At 35.6% G+C, this 21,279-nt stretch overlaps 1 protein-coding gene across 2 annotated transcripts in view; it reads right to left on the bottom strand.

Moving 5' to 3' along the window:
- FMN2 (formin 2) overlaps positions 1-21,279 on the bottom strand; it is a 153,026-nt gene that overhangs the window by 75,983 nt on the left and 55,764 nt on the right. For both annotated transcript variants that reach the window (XM_071549608.1, XM_071549609.1), the window contains one exon: positions 11,259-11,346. In XM_071549608.1, coding sequence (XP_071405709.1) covers positions 11,259-11,346 — 88 coding nt within the window. The remainder of the gene's footprint in view (positions 1-11,258; positions 11,347-21,279) is intronic.

Raw genomic sequence — 21,279 nt, 5'->3', positions numbered from 1 at the left:
AAAGTGACGGAAATTAACCTTTGGAACAATGTTTCATGGGATACATTCACTTCTCCATCACTTAAAGTATTCCTGTGAAATCCTAGACTCAACGAAGTCAATGACAAAACTATCAACAACTTCAAATAAAACAAAAGGTTGAAGGGTCAGAATTTCATCTGGAACTAAAGATAATTTATACTGCTAAAATTTTCATATTTATACCAACTAATAGATTCAGGCAGAAATTAGCAGGCAGTATTACATGACATGTCTTATTTAGCAGTGAGATCAAGTGCTTAGAATGCTGCTTTTAAAAATCTAGAGTTGTGCAGCATGTTTGCCCTTTGCTAGGTATCTCTGAAATACTTAGTCTTCTGTAACATTACCAAGCCTAAATCATTCTTCCTAGACTACATGCTATGTTGCTACCCTTTGATGATTTACAACAGAAAGTATTGCAAGTTCTTTTATTCAGTAACAAGCCTTCCCTGCTTATGGTTCAAGGAGCCAGCTGTGTGTGATATCAGTATGCGTAGTAGTAGAATTAGTTAGAAAACACTACATAGAAACTTACAGGGATTCAAAAATCAGGCAAAGCAGGTCCCCATTTTCCTATAATTGCTGTACAAGCAACTGTTGTTGCAGTCAACTTGAAATGCAAATTTTATTGCTCAAGAATCACAAACACAAAACATTTGAGAAGTTTCCTTTCAAAAGCAAATTTCTCTTTTCTTCTGTCAAATGGTAATATCTCACTGAAATAAAACTGCATGCTCTCAATTTATTCTCCAAATCAAATTAAAATTTTATTTTTGGCTCAGTAGAGAACAGTTTAGATGTAGCCTGTTATTCTACATGTCTGTCCTGTCTGATGTCTGGATAAACACCAGGGATTTCATCGTACTAAGGCACGTTAAGCCTTTCACCAAATATTCTGAATTTACAGTACTAAGGAGATACAGATGCTAAGAAAGTGATGTTCTTGTGATATTTAGTCCATGTTTTAAGTGTGGTGGGATTATGAAAATAATGCAAAAAGATTTTTGGCTAGGTAGACGACAGATTACACAGCTTTACTAATTCTAATCACAACGCTGTGAGAGCTGAATGCAGAAGGATGCATGTTTATGGTTAAGTTCCATCTTTTTTCACACTCCAAAGCGTTTCTTAAAAATGGTATTAATAATTCAAGAAAATAAGGGCTGGGGTAGCAACAACACCAAATTCCCATGTATGTAGAAAACGAAAATACATACAATTATAAGAAAAACAAATCAAATACTATTTGGAATCACATATGTATAGTTATTTCAGTATCATTACTAGATCTGGCCTACTGAGGACTTTGAGATTACCAGAGGCACTCTGTATTGCTTCAGCTCAAGGGCATTTAGCTATATTTTGTGTCTAGGTAGCTAAAGCAATCACGACTTCACTAAATAGCTGAAAACACAGTACACTGAAACAGAACCTAAGACCCATTGCTTGGCGAGGTTTCTTGTGAAACAGCAGAGCAACAGAAATAACCTTGATCTTTCATTGCCTACAGATAAGGACAGAAGAGAAAGAAGTAGGAGAAAGCCAGGTACCTCTTAAAGCGACATGTACAGGAACACCAACACACTGGCTCCAGCATGGGAAAGAGTGGCCTCTCAGACTAAAGGTTTCAACCGTAATTTTCCCGGCACTTTTTTCTTAGCCTCCCCTATCATGGATGAGGAATGGATACAAGGAGCAAGTCACTCTACCCAATCTTCGCATCATGCTTTCTCTTCCTTACACTCGGAGCTATTCGTTAAAGGAGGCTATTCCCTGGGTGAGCAGTGCACCGAGGGGCAGCTCCTCAGGCACAGCGGGAAAGCGGGGCGAAGCCGCAGGGTCGAGCGCCTCTCCCGGCGCGGGCGGTGCGGTCGCGGCTCGGCTCCACTGCCGCCGGGGACGGCGCGTTCCCAGGAAGGGCGCGGAGCTCCCGGAGGAGGCGCAGCGCGGGCCGCTGTTGCCACCTGCTGTCGGGAGCGGGGACCCGGGGCCGGCGGCGGGCGCGGAGGTGCGGAGGGGGAGCAGTGCGGGGCATGGACCGCAGGAGGCGAGCCCGCACGGCGGCCCAGGTAAGCCGAGCTCAGCGCATAAAGACCAGGCTGTGTGTGTGTGGCGTGTTTCTGCGTAGTTCCCAGGCATCTATTATCTGGAAAGGGCAGATTTGTATTTACTGATGGCTTAAATGGCTGTTCCAAATGGAGCAGAAGGGCGATGATCAGTGTGACACTAACAATGTAAGTTTGTATATGGCTTACATAATGACTTAAGGCAGAAGAATACCGAAGGGAGCATTAGCCGGTTACGATAAAGCAATAGGTTTGTAAAAGATGTACTGCGTCCCCTACGGAGGGAGTTCACGCCTAAATAGAAAAAACACAGCGCCCCATTACAGATCACTCAAGAAGCATCTTAAAAATGACTTCTAAATGGTAAAAGCTGTAAGAAAATATGCAGCCTAGGAAACATAATAGCAGAAGGTTTAATATATTAAGTGCATTTTTTGAGCCATCAGGCAGAGTCTAAATTTTAGGGTACTAAAATTATTATTCAAAGCAACTACGTAGATTCACCAAAAGAGGCAAAGTAACACTTGAACTACTTCTGTATAATGTACAAAACAGTTGGACACACCAAGCCAGCCTTTAACAAAATTTCTCTAAAGGCCTGTGAAAAAAGATTTTTAGAAGTAACACCATAAAATTGGATTTTACAAGCAGGAATTACCTTAAAATGAGTGGATAGATAAAAGGCTAAAAAAAGGTTGTAAGTCAGAAGGAAGCTTACAGACACTTCTTTAGAGGCACAGATAAAAAAAAAAAAAAGGTCAACTGATAAATTTAAAAGCACCCTTTTCACATCCCCAGTATTTTTACTCCTCAAAATCACATATATGATTGAGCATGGGAGACACCTGTGAATAAAAGATACTCTTCAAATTTGGAGATCAGTCAAAGAAAATAAAAAAGAAAAGTATTATTAAGTTCAATGTAAATTGGGCAAGAACAAAAAGGTCTAAACCTAACTTGCCAAATGCATAAAGCTAGCAATAAAACAGCTTTCAAACACATCAGATGTATGAAACCTGACAGGAAACAGCTGGGCATGCAGACAATCTGACTGTAAAAGAGCACAAAAGAAAGAGAATCAAAAAAGGTTAAACCAAGTATTTGTGTTAGGATTCACAATCACAGAAAAGGTCAAAGAGCTTCTCAGACAAGTTCTTTAGTTCTCAAGTCATACCTTCTGGGCACTGTCTCAAATTGAACAAGTTTCAAGTCATAAAAGCAAATATTTTAGAATGATGCTGGAAACTACAAACCAGAACAACTTTTTTAAAGAACATGTAATGACGAAGCAAGGTAGCACATAATTTTGTAGTAGACACTCATGAGCAACTAACTAAATAGTGTTGCTTTAATGGAGTATCCACAAAGATCCAGGCAAGAATGATCAGGTTAATACTGAATTTGTAAAAGACTTACCTAAGGCTTCAGAAAAATTTATGCTGTCACGGTATAGAGGAAAAGTCTGCTTTGAATAAATAAATAATAATAATAATAAAAAAAAACAACTAAAAACCAGATAAAACACCCCAAAGAAACCACAACAAAAACCCAACAAACCCAAACTTGCTCAAAAAAAATAGGAAATCAATTACAGAAACGAATTATTAGTTTTCGAAGTACAAAACTGCAGTAAAGAAGCCTTACTATGACCTCTGCAGCTTACTCTGCTATTTAATGAACAGGAGGTGATGTTTGCAGATAGTAAACATCATTTTAAAGCTGACCACAAACATGTACGGGGTGGGGGTGGGGGGCAGGAGGATCTCTCAAACATTCAGTGTCAGTACATGAAATAGATGGGAAAAAAACCCCAGACTGTAAAAGCACTGAAGCATCAAAAATTAGCAACTACTTCCCCCCCTAAAGATGCTCAGATTTTTTTAACTGTTCTCTGAAAACATAAGCTCAAAAACCAGCATCAGTGAAGGACAACAAAAATGTCAGCACCAATACAGAAAAAAAGACATCCCAAAAGGTGATATGATACGTGTGCATAGACATATGGTGCACACAGATCTTGCAAAGAGAATGCAGAGCTAGTCACCTCACTGCAAAGAGAAGGAAGAACTATGGATTGTAGACTGGTGACAAGGAAAAATCAAAGGAACAGACAACATGTATGAAAGTTGTTCCAAATAAACTTTTCAATTTGGAGAAAGAGAGCTACTTCAAGAAGATAAAATTGAGGCCTATAGAAATTAAATAATGAGTGGGCATGCCTCTCATTTTTTTATTTTCAGATTATTTACAGGACAGATCAGGTACAAAACTAGATAGATCTCCATTTGATCAAAGATGAAATGTAGTCTGAATTTCTTTTTTTTTTAGAAAAACAATAAGAAAAATACAGGCATAGTACACTGAATGTAAAAAAAACCCAAACGATTCACCTTGCAAGTTTTACTAAATCCTCATTTTAATTACCTTGTATTTAAATTAGATTAACAACTATATATATAGAAGTGGTATTCATTTTTGATGACAAATTTTTTGTATGTATGAGTGTATTCAAATCTAACAAACACATGAACAAATCACAAATGGATTGTTGTGGCAAGCAACCTTTCTAAACCTTTCAATTTTATAGAAAAAAAGTGTAAATATTATTGAAAGTTCTTAGCCATTTAACAAGTATTTCTTAATTGTACTAATGCTAAAACCTCTGTGTAGTTCAGCATATAAGAGTATGACCAGTGGAAAATATTTCAGCTATGGAAGAGAGACAAGGTGCTCTTTTTCTGCTTCCCCCCACCAAATTTTTGCATGGTACTAATGCTAACAGCACACATTTTGTTGCTTTTATGCTTAGAATTTTGTAATCATCCCTCTTCTGAGTGAGTACACAGTGCACAAATCAGAAATAGCAGTATCATTTTGTTTTTTTAATTTTGGGAGTACAGAACTTTCCTGAAACTTTCCTCTCAACTTTTCAAAGTTAGATCAGACTTCCAAGAAAAAAATGCAACTGTTTCAAACTGAAACAACTGAAAAACAATGCAGTTACATTTTCTTACAAAATTTTTCTATTAAATTACATTCATATGTTCTTAACAACAACAAAAATCTTTAATTATCCAAACTATCCAATGTGGCAGTAATTAGTCTCTGCTGACTGAAATACTGTGAAAAAACTCAATATGATTCTTCTCATTTAAAACTCAAATGTAACTTCTTTAAAATGCATTTTGCACTGTAGAATAATGGTTTAATTCTATAAATTTGTTTTTTTAAGTGAACATTCCAAAGAGATACATCATGTAAAGCATTCAGTTCCTTTCTTCATGATATGATTATTCCTGTCCTTCATTATCTTGATGTGCTGCACATATATTAAAAGAAAATTATAACCAAGGCTGTATTATTCCCTTAACAACTGCTACTATTGCTTTACTGGCCTCTGGTCACTATGAACTAAACTTCAGAAAATCTCAGAAGATAGAAGGAGGACTTGAACCATGCTTTAAATATTCAGCACTTGCTTTCAGGACCTTCACCCACATCTCAGGGGTTTATGCAACATCCACCGGAAACCACACCTGTCTCCAAGGACTTTTATTGTCCTTCCTCCCTAACTGCATCTGGCAAGAGTGGACAGACCAGAACCCCAAACTCACTCCTCAGTGAGCCCACACTGTGGGCATACTAACAGCATCAAAGCAGTAGAAACATCTGCAGCAATACATACGTGTGGCACTCTAATTCTAATCTGTCTTTTATGAAAGGCATTCTGTGTATTCTATTATTTTCCTTACCAATAACTTCCCAATAGGAGCTTTTAAAGTAATTATAAGCGAGTAAAACATGTAAGCATACAATCTTACAGCAGGCATAATGTAATGAACATGGTAGCATAAAGCCAAGAAGAAATAGAGGAATAAGACCGAGGATTATGGTGCAACGTTTTGAGGAAGCAGAGTTCACAAGATGGAAAAATGCAGAACTGAAAGAATCTTTACTTGGGTATGTCCCTGAAGAATCCAAATAGCTGTTGGAAAGGCTACCTGAGGGGAAGCTTAAACTATAATTTTAAGGTTTTGGACGTCTGCATGCACAATATTTGATTAAAGAAAAAAAAAGAAAGATTTAGGGAATTTCAGAATTTCAATTCTCTACTAATAAACCAGAAGTAACAGGTGAAGTTTCAAACTCTGTAATTAGCCTGCACTGACTGCAATCACTCTATGGATCATTCATTTAATAAAGAAATATACACTTGTTCCTGACAGAAAAAAAATGTTTTGTTCATCTTCCTACAGCAAACATTTATTTCCATAACTTAAATGGGCAGAAATAATGATTTGGGGCAGCAGAATTACTTTCTAGTTATAACAGTGGCCTAAGAACTTGATCTAATCCTGTATTGTTTTGTCCTCATAACTTGTTTAAACAGTAGAACGTCTTTGGGAAGATACTGAAATATTTATCAAGAATGGGTATTATGAGTTACACATACACTGTTGTTCGGATAAACAATGCTCAGATCACCTCTGCACTTTCCATAAAATAAACTAATCCTGAGTCTTATTTTCCAGATGTTGAGCCATTCTTTCCTGATTGCTTTCCATGTAAAGCATTTCTTGGACCAGACTATATGACACTTCAATGGGTGAATAATTCCTGCACAGAACACTGAATGTAGAGTAGGAGACATTTTATCCACCTTCTCCAGTGAAATCACTTAGTTAAACCTTTGACAAAGTCTCTCCTTGCTCATAATTTCTGTGTGTCAGTGTGAGTTGTCAAGTAAGAAAACAAGCCCAAGATTTCCTCATGTTTTTTGTCACCAATAGCTAAATACTAAAGAATAAACATTTATTTTTCTTGCTAGCATTTAAAGTATGTTCACTTCCTGCACATCTGTCTCAAATTCAGGGCAGAAGATATCTTCACTGTTCAAAGTTGTACTGCTGTTTGCAGAGCAATCTCTGCCGCAGACACAATTTCCAGTAAAACCCCAATTACAAGGTTAGTCTTACCAGTTATTAGGTGAATAATATGCCTGCACTTTCTGTAACTATTTTCCCTATTACATTCTTTTATATAATTTCCTTTTCCAGTCTCACTGATCAGTGAGTTAAGGGCTGTAGTAAAAAGTGTCTTGGCTTTCCTTTTTTCTTTTTTTTTTTTCCTTCCCCCCAGATATCAGAGTGGGACAGGTGGCTCCATCAAATTCCACAGAATACCAGTGTCTCAGACAGGGGGAAAATGACTTATTAAATTACAATATGAGAAAGGTGGTCCAAAATTCAGAGGCAGAAATCTTCAAACCATTTCCAGCAGAGCCAGGGCAGTAACAAGATGCTATGCAAAACCTTACAGAAATATAGTATTGCAGCAACACAGTGCCTGAAATAAGTAGCATATGCCATTTTTGACAGACTATTCCTTTCAACAATTATGAGGCATGCTCAGAATTAAGATTATTTTGGTGAACCAAAGATTTATTACCATATAGGAAATAAATACTAGATACAAATCTCACTGTGTAATAAGCATCATATTTAGCTGCATGAAATACAAAATTTGCTTTTTTTCCTGGCTGACATCGTTAGTTTTCATTTTTCCTTCTATTTTTACACACACAGAGAACTTTTGCATTTCTTACAGCAATTATTAGAGCAGTAAACACAAAGGAAGATACAGTGTATCTTTATAAGCAAGGGGATTAAAGAGGCACTGACATTTTTCTGCAACATAGTGACAATGTTAAGCAGTTGTATATTTCAAGTGCTGACAGATAACTTGAACAAAAAGAGATGCCTTATTTAGAAGACACAGTCCCTAAACGCAGGCATGGGCTTAACAAGTAATTATATTTTATTATATAGGGTGTTCATCACAGATTACTCTAAGCAATTAACTGCACTCTTGTTGGATCTGTAATTTAGGCACACTTTGCATCTCTGAAATGTCAAGAAAAAAACCAAAAGATCAATGTTAAAACCCAAGTCTTCCTTGTCAGAAGAAAATCTGAACTAGAAAGGAAAAATATGAAGAAGTGCTTGTTTGGCATTTCTCAAGCTTTGGCCGTATTACGCAGCCAAATACAGCAATATCTTCAGTGGGAACATAATACTGGATAAAGGGTATTTGTGGTGCAGTGAAAATACAAAAGCAAGTGAGACGCCTGGATAAAGTGTTTTGCATATTTGATAGATGATTGCAGAAAAACAGGAATCAGTAAAACCTTGTGTGAAATCAGAGAAACCACGAGGACTCATTTTTGTACTAATAACATAGAAGCGGCACTGTTGCTTACAGTTCTAGCTTTGACTGCATAAGACAGCTGGGATTTCTGCTGGCAATCAGACTTCACCAGAAAGTCCCCCACAACAACAAAAATTAACCTACCCTGCTTTAAAGCACTAGAAAGATATACTAGAGTTCAGAACAAATGTGCTCTGATTATTACAACTATTCCTTCCACACTGTAAAAATATTTTAAAAGTAGACAGGGTCAGGGAGTTTGTCTTATTAAACCTATTTTCAAAGCTGTAAGCAGACAAACGAAATTCTACAAGAAGACACTTAACAAGGGTGTTATCAAAGAAATCTATTTAGGATGTATTACAGTATTCTGAGATCTTCCATTAAATGCCATCTGATCCCACATGCATGAAAAAGTACCTCAGTGTTCAAGATTAGTTAAGAAAATGTTGTAAGGATTCACATGTTCAAGATTCCAAAACAATCTTTCACTAAGGATAAATATTTCATCGTTTTGCATCTTAAAAAGCAAATAAAAATACATCAGAAAACACCAATCAAACAACGAAAATTTTACAAGACATTAAATCAACATTTGAACAGGTCTCAATTTATTTTAAGATCTTCACTGAAACACAATATGATTTAAAACTTGAAATCCTAAATTTATTAGGTGAATTAGTACCCAGAACAATTGCTTTGCCTTCTGTTCATGTAACATTTTAAAATATTTCTAAAGCACTATAAAAATCCCAAACACAATAAACGTGCAAACCAAGAAATGGAATGTCATACTGCCTTGAAAGTTTTTCTCTCTTTTTGGACATTTTTCTATGGTCAGCAGAAAAGAAAAAAAAATTAAAAAAACCCAACCCAAACCAAACAAAACATAATTATTCTGCAATTTGCATGAACAGTGCATCCTAGAGATATGTTTTATATTTAATTTAGAGACTATTTAAAAGGAAGCCTGTAAAGAAAGTTGCTTAGCACCACAAATTTTGGGGTGGAGGGGAAAGGGGAACCTTCATTTGACTGCATTTCAGATTTATGAAAAAAAACATTGCTTGTACGATACTGAAATAATATGGGTAAATGTACACGTCAGTGAACACCAAACGTGGCAAAAACTCAAGACCACTACTAAAACCCTAGGCCAAGGGACAACCAACACTAATCACACTTTTTGCTCTAGTCATTGTAATATGACATTTTAATACAATATTAGTGGTAAAGATGCAAATACATCAACTGACTTTTTTTGCTAATGCAGTCACTATATCATTATCTGAATTTTTTATAGTACCTTCTTATTAGTATATTTGAACTGCAGCAGACCAACCAATATGCTATAACCCTCAAAAATATGTAAACTCCTTCCTTTTAAACAAGGAAGTAAAAATAGTGCTTACATAAAGGTAAAGATTGAATCACTTGGGGTTGTGATTCTATAATTTCTGCATGGGGTCTATGGTTAGATCACTCAGAGAGCTCTGCAAGGAGTGACTGATGCCAGAAATATTTCTTAGTGAGATCTCTATTTTCCTTGCCCCCACCGTGCAAATTTCTTTCCTGATCCTCACCATTTTTCCTTCATGCCTATTTTAGGTTCTTAAAAAAAAAAAATCACACCAGGGTCTTTCAACCATTTCCACAAATTTCCCCCACCAGACAAAAGTTTTCTCATGTTTGCTCAATCACTTCTGCACAACAAGGGAATAAGAGAACTATTAAATTCCCCTTTGCAAAGACCTTTGGGTTTAGAAAACAGCAATTGAAAGAGGAACATACAAAATCTGCACACAGCTCTAAGATGATCATGTGTACTTAGTACTGTAATAGGATAAAGGTTAAGCATAATATTATTTGACCCCTTCAACTACTGACATTCATGCCATGTTATTGTTAGTGTTGCATGTTAAGCAAGCAAATTTTCAATGAACTTGTGTTGGCTTTACCACAGACACAGATGTTAGGCGGACTCCTTTTTTCATAAGGTTTTCATTATTAACTGAAACTAAGTTGAATATTTGACTGAAGGAAAGGACCATATCATTGTTTTCAGATTTTGCTCTATGACTTAACTGAACTACATCTGCCAGCTTTGGAAATACCAAGTACTTCTTGGCGCCAGTACTGGCGCCTCGCTCTATGACTACCATCTTAAGTGCTTCAGCTTGAGGAAGTCTAGTAACCATCAAAACAGTTTAATAAAAACTCAAAACTGTGATTAAGAGTTACTCACTAGTGGACACAGTGCTCTAAAATTTGTTCTATTTATGAATAATTTCACAAAATAAGCAAATCACAGTAAACTGAACGCATGGCCGTAAATATGTAGCCTAGAAAGTTCACAAGATGTTTTTGTGATTTATGAAGTCTGTGTTATACTTGAAACCACATTTATTTAATAGATAGGCTGGCACTTCACAGGATAATTCAATCTGCTTCAAATCTATGTCCAAAGCCTTTGGGAAACATAAGGGATGCTCTGAATATAAATGCAATTCCACTTTTCACCTTTTTGCACTACTGTCTCTTAGTATAAATGTGAAAACTATTACACTCCTCCAAAAGATCTTGCTTTATAAAGAATGTTGTTGAAGATGAAAGAACTGCACACTTTGTGCTAGTCCAAATATAGGAACTATCTTATAAAGCAAATAAATTAAACACTATAATTCGGTATTCTGGATATGTCCCAAGGCTATTTGAAGTAAAATAAACAACACATCACTCTTTCTTCCTCAGAAAGGCCAAAATTCAAAGTATCTATATTATATACCACTTACATAACTGATGTTGAGAGGAGAAAATAAATGACAGAACAAGCTATTTTCAGGGGAAAAAAAGTGTAAAAAGGGCCCCATATTAACTTATTTTACACATCAAAAATAGAGATAGTTAGCATTTCCAGATTATTAATTATGTGATCTGAGAATCATCAGTAGTTATTTCACTTACCATGCTGAATGTCCCTCATGTCTAAATGAAGGCTAGACATTAATATTCCAACAGCTTGAGATCTTTTGTTACTTAATAACTTGACAACCTGCCAAAAGAAACCCAACTATTATCATCGATCTGCAGGAAAAAGTACAAGATATTTTGCATTACTAATGGCAAATTCAAGTCTACATATACATCTAAAAATGAGGATTTTTTAAAAATTATTTTTGAAGTTTTTTCTGCTGTATAAATCTATTACAAGTGTAAGTGTCATCTAGTTTAATTTAATCCCAGAGTCACCATAAAGGTTCACCTTGTCTTCCTCCTTCATTAGAATGCACACTTTCAACTTCACACTGATGTTACTGAATGTATGAAACACATTGTCAAATAAAAAAACCCCTCCAACTGTGCCTATCTTGGAATTGCTTTGGTTTCGAAAACCACACAATGATTTCCACCTTTGATGTAAGTTAAAACTGTGAGAATTTGTATTTTATTTGAATGTTTGACGTTGTAGGCGCCAATATGAATTTTATTTAAAAATCAAAATAACCATGTACACATTGGGCTTTTCTTTGATCATTTTAAGGAATATAAAATGTCACAAAGCTTTTTTGTTTTCAAAATAAAAAAGACAAAAAAAATTAGGCCATCAAAATGTCTTGCTTTAGGGAGTTAAAATCAGTAATTAAAGTACAGTTTTGTTCATGTTGGGTTTGCAAGCATAAAAGCAACAATTAATTCACAGCCTGTCTTCCATAGGGCTCTAAGCTGTTTGAATCCAACTTGATGTAAATGTTATATCATTGCTAGGAGAAGCAAGTAACGCCAGGAAAGGACTGTTATCTGTAAAACAACATGATTCTAGATGAAGTAATTTTCAATGTAGAGATACAACCATTACATAGAAGGAAGAGGCTAATATTTAATCTACTTCGACGGCTGAGTTTTACACTGTACTAAATACACTGAACCTTTGTGAGTACCGTGGAGGAAAAAAGAAAACCCAGATAATTAGAACTATTAAGTACAAGTTCTTTTTACATTGCAGTCAGGAAGCATATACTATTTTAAGTTATACAGTTCCTATCTGAGCAGTGACAGGCTGTATTTTCCTCTGGCAAAATTATTTAGCAATTAATTAGTAGAAAAGAGATTAAAAAAGGTAGAATTAATCTAGCCAGAGTAAAGAATTGCATGATCAAATTCACATCTTAAAAAAATATAAAAGTACCTAGAAGATATTTGCGCTGTGATTTACTGATTCATTGCCAACTTTGGTTCACTGAAATTTTCAGACACATGTTTGTACACTGTTTGAGCAGTACAAGTGAAGAAAAAGCCTGACCCAGAACTCTGCCACTGGAACTGCTTAGGAAAGGAAACTTGAGAAACTCACAGTATTTAACAGTATGCATTTTTCTGAGGATGTGGTTGGCTGGCCAATTGTTTTATTTCATTTGGTCCTCTCAAACAGTTATAACCATTGATTATGAAGGTATTACATCTCTTTCCCTTCCACATGCCAAACTAGCTATAGTGAAATGAAAATACAGCTGCAGAAACCCAGAAGATAAGGGGTGTATGTGTCAAACACCAACAGCCAGATAGCTATGTGTGGTAATAACACGCTGTGAGAAGTAACAGGATGTGGCTGGAGAAGGAGGCCATACAGGGTTAGGGCAGCAGTTTTCTGGGACAAACATCCTTGTTCTGGCTCCTGGAGATGAGCACAACATGGTACAATGCAATGCAGGAATGAGGTCGAGAAAAGGGCATGGACTGTTGACCAAAAGCTGACACAAAGATCAAGACCACCAAAAACTCCCAAAGCCCTCTGACACATTTCCAGAAAGGTCTAGAAGAACACACTCCTCATGGTAACTAATTTGCATAGAAAGCAAGAAACATCTCCAGAGCAGGGAAGGCCTACCAATAAATAGGTACCCTCACGAAGCTCAGGCACACATCTCAGGACCCAGGCACCCCACCAGCTGGATCAATGCTGGAGCAAGGACTGGTGATCTTTCTTTTTTCCTCTCTCCCCCTCTCTAATCTCTCGCACCTTACCCCTTTATTCAAAACCCACCACTGTGTGCTTATACTAGAAAGTAGGGGACTAACATACCAATTTCCCTGACAAGTGTATAATTCACTAATAAAAGTTTACTTTGTAAACATTTGCAGACCTTCTGACTTTTGGCATTCCTTTTTGAACACTAGGATCTGTGCACCTGCATGTCCCCTTCCCTTTTGGGATGGAATGCCACAACAGCAAAAATATCGCTCATTAAATGCAAATTTTAACATTTGAAACAAAGTGGGTCATAAATGTTATTCACAAGCATAAAGACTTAAATTCAAGGCATAAAGACCTAAATTCAAGGCATAAAGACCTAAATTCAAGGCATGGCTATTGACAAAATCACTGAAATTTTCAAGAAATTCCTCTGGAATTTTCTAATCCATGTAATATATTATTAGGATTTTAAAACTGAAGTCAAATGGACCGAAATAGGATAGGATAGTCAGATTTTTTCTGAACGCAAAGGAAAGACTAATGAATTCAGAAAAATATAATTAGGATATCCTGCACTAGCCTTCTAATAAGCTATAATCACTCTAAATGCTTTTAAATAGAACATAAATTTCATTTATGTCTGGAACGCAGATAAAGCTGGGTCAAATAATAAGAGACCCAGCTTTATAATAAAATAATTTTCCTGTCACAAAAAGAAGCCGTTATTGATTAACTGCTTTGCAAACCACAAAATGTTGACAAAATAAGGTAGATCTTGTGTAGCAAGATATGAATTAAATCTTTCTAACAATTCCGTTACAATGTACATCTCTATTAACAACCAAACAAGTGTCTTCTATTCTATCATGAAAAAAAGGGAAAAAAAAGAAACATGCATTAAAAAAATCAAAAATAACAGAATTTCTTTAACTGGTGTTGCTACAAACCATACTTGCTGAAAGGCAGAGCAACACAAAGAAACTGTGCAGTATGTTACACAACAAAAGTTCAAAAACTCCTCCTTAAAGCTGTGTATTCCAACAACACTGACAAAGCTGAATTCAGTATGGAAGATGTTGGGGAAGTTGTTAATTCTGGCTCCCATCATTATTGCTGAAGTCTGAAACATCTCATATTAATAGCATAACTTAAGCTTGCTGGTGTCAACATATTGCTGGGTCCTTTCTTGCCTTCATTTTGAACAAGAAAACTATCCCAAAGCTCACAAATAAAGTGTATTAAAAATCAAATGCAAACGTATCAGAAAATAACAATAGTCACACAAGGTAGCAAGAGCTCATCTGGAGTGTGTACATTTCCTGTCATCCATATTCTGCAAAAACAGAGTAGAAATGGAACTGATGTAAGATATTATGTTGTTTAGGAATACAATAAAACAAAAGCAGAAAACATAATAAAACAGCTTTAAGTGGTCTTCCCCAGAACAACACTGCAACTGCATTCAGGTGTGAACCTACCTAGGACCAACCTTCCTTTCCAAAGGAAGTGGAACTACACTGTTCTCTCTTGGAGGATAAGCTGCAGTCTGTTCTTGAGGGTTTCCCACTTCTAACGGTGTGAGTACCCATGCACCATTGCATTCACTTCAAACTGTGAAATCACAGTTTCTATCCCCCATCAACAATCTAAAGCTCAGAGAGCAATGAAGATCAGGTCTACAAATACAAGGAGACCAGCACTAGAGATAGTAGAATCAAATAAATTAACTATGCTGTTATCATGCAGGCTAGAACATGAGTCCTCTCAATGCTATAGGACCAGATTTAGTGATCTAGTAAATCCGTTCCAAGTCCTCTGCTCTAAAAGGAAATTGACTTAAAAGTTTGTTAGAAAAGGAAGTGAGCTTATAGACAAGAGAGTAATTATTTGCCATATGTCACATTTTACCAGTGATCAGAAAGAAAAAACAACAAAGAACTGTCCTCATGAAGAAAAGGTTATCTTTGCTACCAAAATTCTGAACCACGACAATATCAAGAGTGCCAAAGAGGATGACTGTCAGGTGAATAGCTGAAGAAAATGAACAGATAAAGCATTTTTACATAGCAGCTACCAGTTTTATCTGGTTTTTTTTTAAATCTAGGGTTTATGTCAACTTTTATAGTAATCTCTATTATGCAGTTCATTCCCATTTCAGTCAATTGCATGAATAGTAGAGTTTCCACCAGTAAAATGGTTGTAACAATACAATGCTAATTCAGAAAATATGAATATTAGTATAAATGCCTAAAGCAATTCCCACATTTAAAAATAAAACAATAAAATAAATGAACTGCATAGTCTGGGCCTACAGACTGCAGACGAGTGACGCCGTTTAAAGGCAGAACAACAAAAATTTGATAAGCCAAATCTCTACAAGATCTAAAGCCTCAGACACAACACATAGTTCCTTTTTAGTTTGGACTCTGGAACTCTGCTTTAAACAAATAATAAATAAATAAATAAATAAATAAATAAGGAAGCTGGAGATATTATCTGCAGTCTGAAGTCTAGGACAAACTTTCTAATTGTTGATTAGTCCTCATTGTTGAGCAGTAAACAAACTACATGCCAAATTTGTTCCTGATTGTTTAATACAAGCAAATACAGTCAAAGAGATATTTAGTGAAAGGTAATGCAAGACACATGCTTGATGAGAACCCTGAGGCAAAAATATGAAGACTTCCTTTCCCCAAAATAATATTTAGCTAATGCATGGAATTTTTTCAGTGATTCTTGCTTTGACCACCAGCATTAAGAAAAATTGTTCCAAAGCTCTCTTTCACTGGTTAAGAAAAACTACTGTATGTTACAAGAAATCACATGCAGGGAACTCTATTTTACAAAGGCCTATTGCTTGTAACTGTTGGAGAGAGAACACAGAAATCTTGAAGTTTCAAATAAGATGCTAAGAGACAGGATCAGGGCAGTAACGCAGTTTCCTTCTCACTACACATTTTCACAAGTCTTTTCTGCACACTCAAGTGTATTCCAAGTGTGATATGGGCAAACACAGAACTGGACCCATCATTTTTCCCATATATATCCTTGTCTTCTTACAGGTGTAACAGAATATTATATTCTTACAGGTGGGGGGGTTTTATGTATGTGGTGGGGTTTTGTTAACCTTCTGTTTACCTTTTTTTTTCTTAAAGATAAATCCAGAAGAAACTGCTGGCTAGTAACGGCAATTGTGAAAGCGGAAACAGGGACTACTTGAAGTAGTGAGGTCACTTTGGTACAATAGGAGACCAAACACTTTTCTGTAATAATAAATAACAAACCCCCCCCAAACTTCCAAAACCAACACTCAGTCCTGGCTGTCTAACAATATATCCACACAGATGGCACATAATGATTTAATTGAACTCATCTTTTACCGCAAAACATCAACAATAAAGCATAATTTTCAGCACCCTTTTGTTTGTTCCCCTAATCAAAACTCTGCAATTTCCCCTGCAAACTAGCTGGTTTCTTTCCACACTGAAGAGTCTCATAATCAATAAGAAAATATCTAAGGTTTCTAAATTCTTAGTCATATAATTCTAGACACGAGTTGTTAACATGTTATGCAAATTAGTGCAGCCAAGCAGCTGTGTCTGCAACTTTATGCTTGAGGGTAAAGATGAAACATAATATTTACTTTTTATTCATTTTCTCAATTACCCTAATGTGCTATTTCATAAATAAAGCTTTTACCCATATAGATGGGAAACAGTTCAAATATTTTGGCTTCGGTGATAAAACTAAAAATTCCACGTTTAAATTCTTTAGTTCAAAAATAGCTCACAAGGTTTTTATTTTTTTCATACCTAAAGCTCCTCTTTGAGAGTTTAGTTCATTGTTATGTACCTCAATTATAGTAGTTCCTTCTTGCATGAGCTAAAGTACCAGGGTACCTAAATTTCTGTATTTTTAAATCTTATGCTTGTAACAGTCAAAATGTCTCTGTGGGTTAGTAATGCAAATGTATGTTCAAATACTACAATATAAATTCCATAAAAAACAACAACAAAAAAACCCTGAAAAGCTAAATTTCCTTAGAAATTGTATGAAAGTCAGAATTTTTATGCATGATCTGAAATCCACTCAGCAAGTTGGTTTTTGCAGCTGTGAACAATCTTGTCACTGTGTAATCAAATTAGGCATGCAATTGTGCACATTTTTGTAAACTCCTGCAAAAAATATTGCGTACCCAAACATATTCGAAATCAATAGTCTTAATTAATATACAAAAAGTTAGCCCATCAATTCATGGAGACAGATATGGAAAAAGAGACATGCTTAAAAATGGGTCAAGAATGCAAAAAAAATTCTAAAACCATAAAACTCCCAAAGAAAGGTGAGAACTCACTTCTATACTAGTGGGAGAGATCAACAACAAACAAAAAAAATGCTATCAAAGCTTTAATGTTCCCACTCTTAAAGGGGGACATATGGTTACAGTCAAAAGTATGACATTACTGAGTGTACCAACTCTGAATAAATCTAAAACCTTTTTGTACTTGCTGTTTCACAGAACATACAGAGCTACAAGGGACCCATTGGATCATGAAGCCCAACTAAAAGCTTAATGTTAAAACCTTGATTTACATGCCGACAGTAAAAATCTGTTTAACTTGTGAGCTAGAATCTGACAAATACCAACAAGTACATTCACACTTAAGCTACACAGTTGCTTTTTGACTAAATCATCATGACCACTAATAAATTCCAATTTCTAGGTGAAACACATTGAATCCATATGCATATCTAATACTGAAACAATCTGAATTTTCTTGGTTAGAGTTTAAAGCCACTGTTCTATAAAGTGTTGTTTCTTTCCTCTTTACCACAAGCAAAGTGGGCAGAGAGATGGGGAGAGAAATGTGTATTGCTATCTCCATGTCCTCTTTTTTTCTTTTTCTCTTGATTTCATCCAATACTACAATATCCACTGCACTGAGCCCTTGCACTGAGAGAGACAAGAGCACCATGGAGAGACAGAGAAGAAAATATTTGAAACATGTAGGACTGCCAGCTATGACAATTTGCTATCTCCAATCTCCCTGGAAAGATGCTGTAACTACGTCTCTATTCAACAGTGTCAGGTACAGCAAGAATTGGACATAGACCAGGGTGGCATCTATTTTTTTCCTGGTATTCAAGATCTGGGTTATGCTTTTTAGACATGCAGCTTTCAGTCCTCACAGAAGAGTGACAGCTCACTCAATCCAGCCCAAAGCCTCTTTTTCTTTTTATTTGAATGAACTTTCAAAAAGGCCTTCCCCTGCTGTGGTTTTTCAAAGCACTCAGAAATACAAGGCCTTTTTCAGACACTCTACATGGCTCCTCTGGTTAAGAAATGAATGTAACCTTTCTTGTCCATACAGAATCCATAAGCAACAGTAACTAAAACAGGCTGTCACATCATTGGAACCTTTCAGTGTTAAGTGAGGACACACGAAATAAATAGAGAAACCCGCAGAGCTCTTAGGTCACAGGATGAGTTTGCAAGATTGTCAAATGCCAAGTTCATGAGTTTGGTTTTAAACCTGCAACCATATGGTCCAAAAAGAGAAAAAAGCAGGAAGGAAACAAGAATGAGAAACAGGAAGCTCAAATGGATAGAGGGATTTTAAACATATACACTCACATAACACACACACACACATATATATATATATGTATGCAGTCAGGTAAAACTGTTTACAACAAAGATACCTTTGCTGATATAGTTAAAAAACTAATAATAACAAAACATGAAGTAAACCATATAAAGAGAAGGGGAAGTAAAAACAGATCATGTTCATATAGCATCTCATAAAATAAAGTGAGATATTAAACATAATTTCATAAATAACTTAATGACATTATTAATTATTTGCTTATATAAATAAAAAAAAGAAGTCCTCTAAAATTTCTGCCTGTGGGGGCAGTAGAACCTCACCTGTATCACTGGGCAGTGCATAAAATGCAGCAAATGGTAGTGCCATTGACATATATAACAGGGCAAGAAATATAGATACAGAAAGGTCCTTAAGACAGCGTCTCTACTTATTGCAGAAGGAATAATCCTCCCCCACCTTTTAAAAATAAAATTATTTTTCCCGTTAGTTCATTCTCTGTTAATAAATAACATCAATACACTTTTATCTGTAACTCAATATGCCATTTACCTAATTTACCAATTAATTCATACTTATTTTATGTGGCATTTTTATTTCCAGAGATATTCTATGACCACAGCTTCTTTATGTGCAACTTAAAAATTCAAAAATCCCGAAATTATTAACTCAACTGCTTTATTGATACATCTTTTTTGCATCTAAGGCTTTTGAAACTGAATGAAATTTTATTAACCTATTTTTTTTCTGGGATGGAAGAGCGAGATTAAAATCTTAATGTCAATAGATTAATAGTGGACTATCCACATGAGAATATCTTTAACTTTTTTTTCATTTACACAATAGATTATAATCACATGGACCGAGATTGAAAAGTTCATAGCAGTTACATGTAAAATATTTTCCAAAAGTACAGATGAAGGATTATTAGTAAAGCTTCTAAAGTGACTGTTAAAAAGTTATGAAAGTAATCTATGCAGGTCAGCTCATCTCATTCTATATCCTTATTATACTGACAGTCGTATCAAGATTTTTCAATTACGTACCGTTTTTCACTGAACTCATTCACTGTACACTGGCTAATGTTCACCATGTAAATACATTTTTAATATTGCATTTGCCACAATTCTTGAGTATGTGGCCTTAATCATGAGACTACTTTATTTCTTTCTGATTCATTAATTACATGGTTTTTAAGTGCTGCAAAAACTGCTACAAAGCATTTTTTACACAGGTAACAGCTTAATTTAATAAGTAATCATTATGAACTGCGCTCATTCCACACAATTCATACTAGCTATGGAAATTGTCCTATGAAAAAGACTATCTTGCCATGTAAACAAAACTAGTATTGTAACTATGGCACAGCTAAACAAGATCCTTCAAGAAGGAATTTTACCCTCTGCTTGGGTCAAAGACTATAAGTTTGATGAGATCCACTATTTGCTGAAAGGACATCCAGGTCAAGACACCCCAGTTGCACAACAAGGTTCTGAGAGAAATTACTTTGGGCAGAATAAGAGGTGACCAAAGATCACACCTATAATGCTGTATATTTTCAGGTGTCAGATCTCCTCAGTTCTTCATTCCTTCCCCAGTTACTTATTTTGATCTTCCTTTGCCTCCCTACTCTTGGCCCCTGTCCTCTAACCTACCAGTACAAAGTTAGAAAAAAACCTTCAGGATTATACCTGAAGTCTCTTCTAAGCAACAGGAACATAGCTATTGCCTATAGAGTGGAAAAAGTCAAGAAACTCTTTATACAACTAACAATACAATATCTGGCAAAATTTTTCAGTATTTCAAGTCTGTGAAATTATGTGGACATGAGCAAACCCAGATTTTGCTTTCTTTCTTAATATTGGCAAAATGAAGGAGACACCCAAATTGGGGCGAAAAAATCCCAAACTTCAACCCAACAAAACTTGCAGCCTCAAGAGCAAAAATTTGGCAAAGTTACACAAGGGATTTATAAATGAAAGCCAGACCACTTAAATAGGTAGCAATGGCAATCCCACCTACAAAATAGGCTATAAAGGATTTTCTTTGAAGATTTAGGAGACATTCTCATTGAGAAAGCCTGCACACATTTACAGCAGCTGAGAATTTGATAAATGTGCATTAAAAGAGTAAAATAAATCACAGTTTTTGCCATAGCAGCAAATACAGCAAGATAAAATCAGTTGCATTCAGAAATAAATATTAATATTTCATTACTTCTGTTTCTTTTAAGTTCTGGAATGAATTTTAATGTGGTCTTCATTCAGTGTAATCAATGTAACATTGACTTTTTTAAAACATTATTGATTTATATTATTGATTTATATTGTACTAAGTCATTCGCAGATGATCCTGCTGAGAAGAAAACAATTAGAACCAATACCCGTGTAGGGTGAAATGAACTCAC

Source organism: Pithys albifrons, chromosome 2 (genome assembly GCF_047495875.1).
Source record: "Pithys albifrons albifrons isolate INPA30051 chromosome 2, PitAlb_v1, whole genome shotgun sequence".
Lineage (NCBI taxonomy): Eukaryota > Metazoa > Chordata > Aves > Passeriformes > Thamnophilidae > Pithys > Pithys albifrons.
The sequence above is the reverse complement of the archived record's forward strand: the minus strand, read 5'-3'. Positions and strand labels throughout refer to the sequence as shown.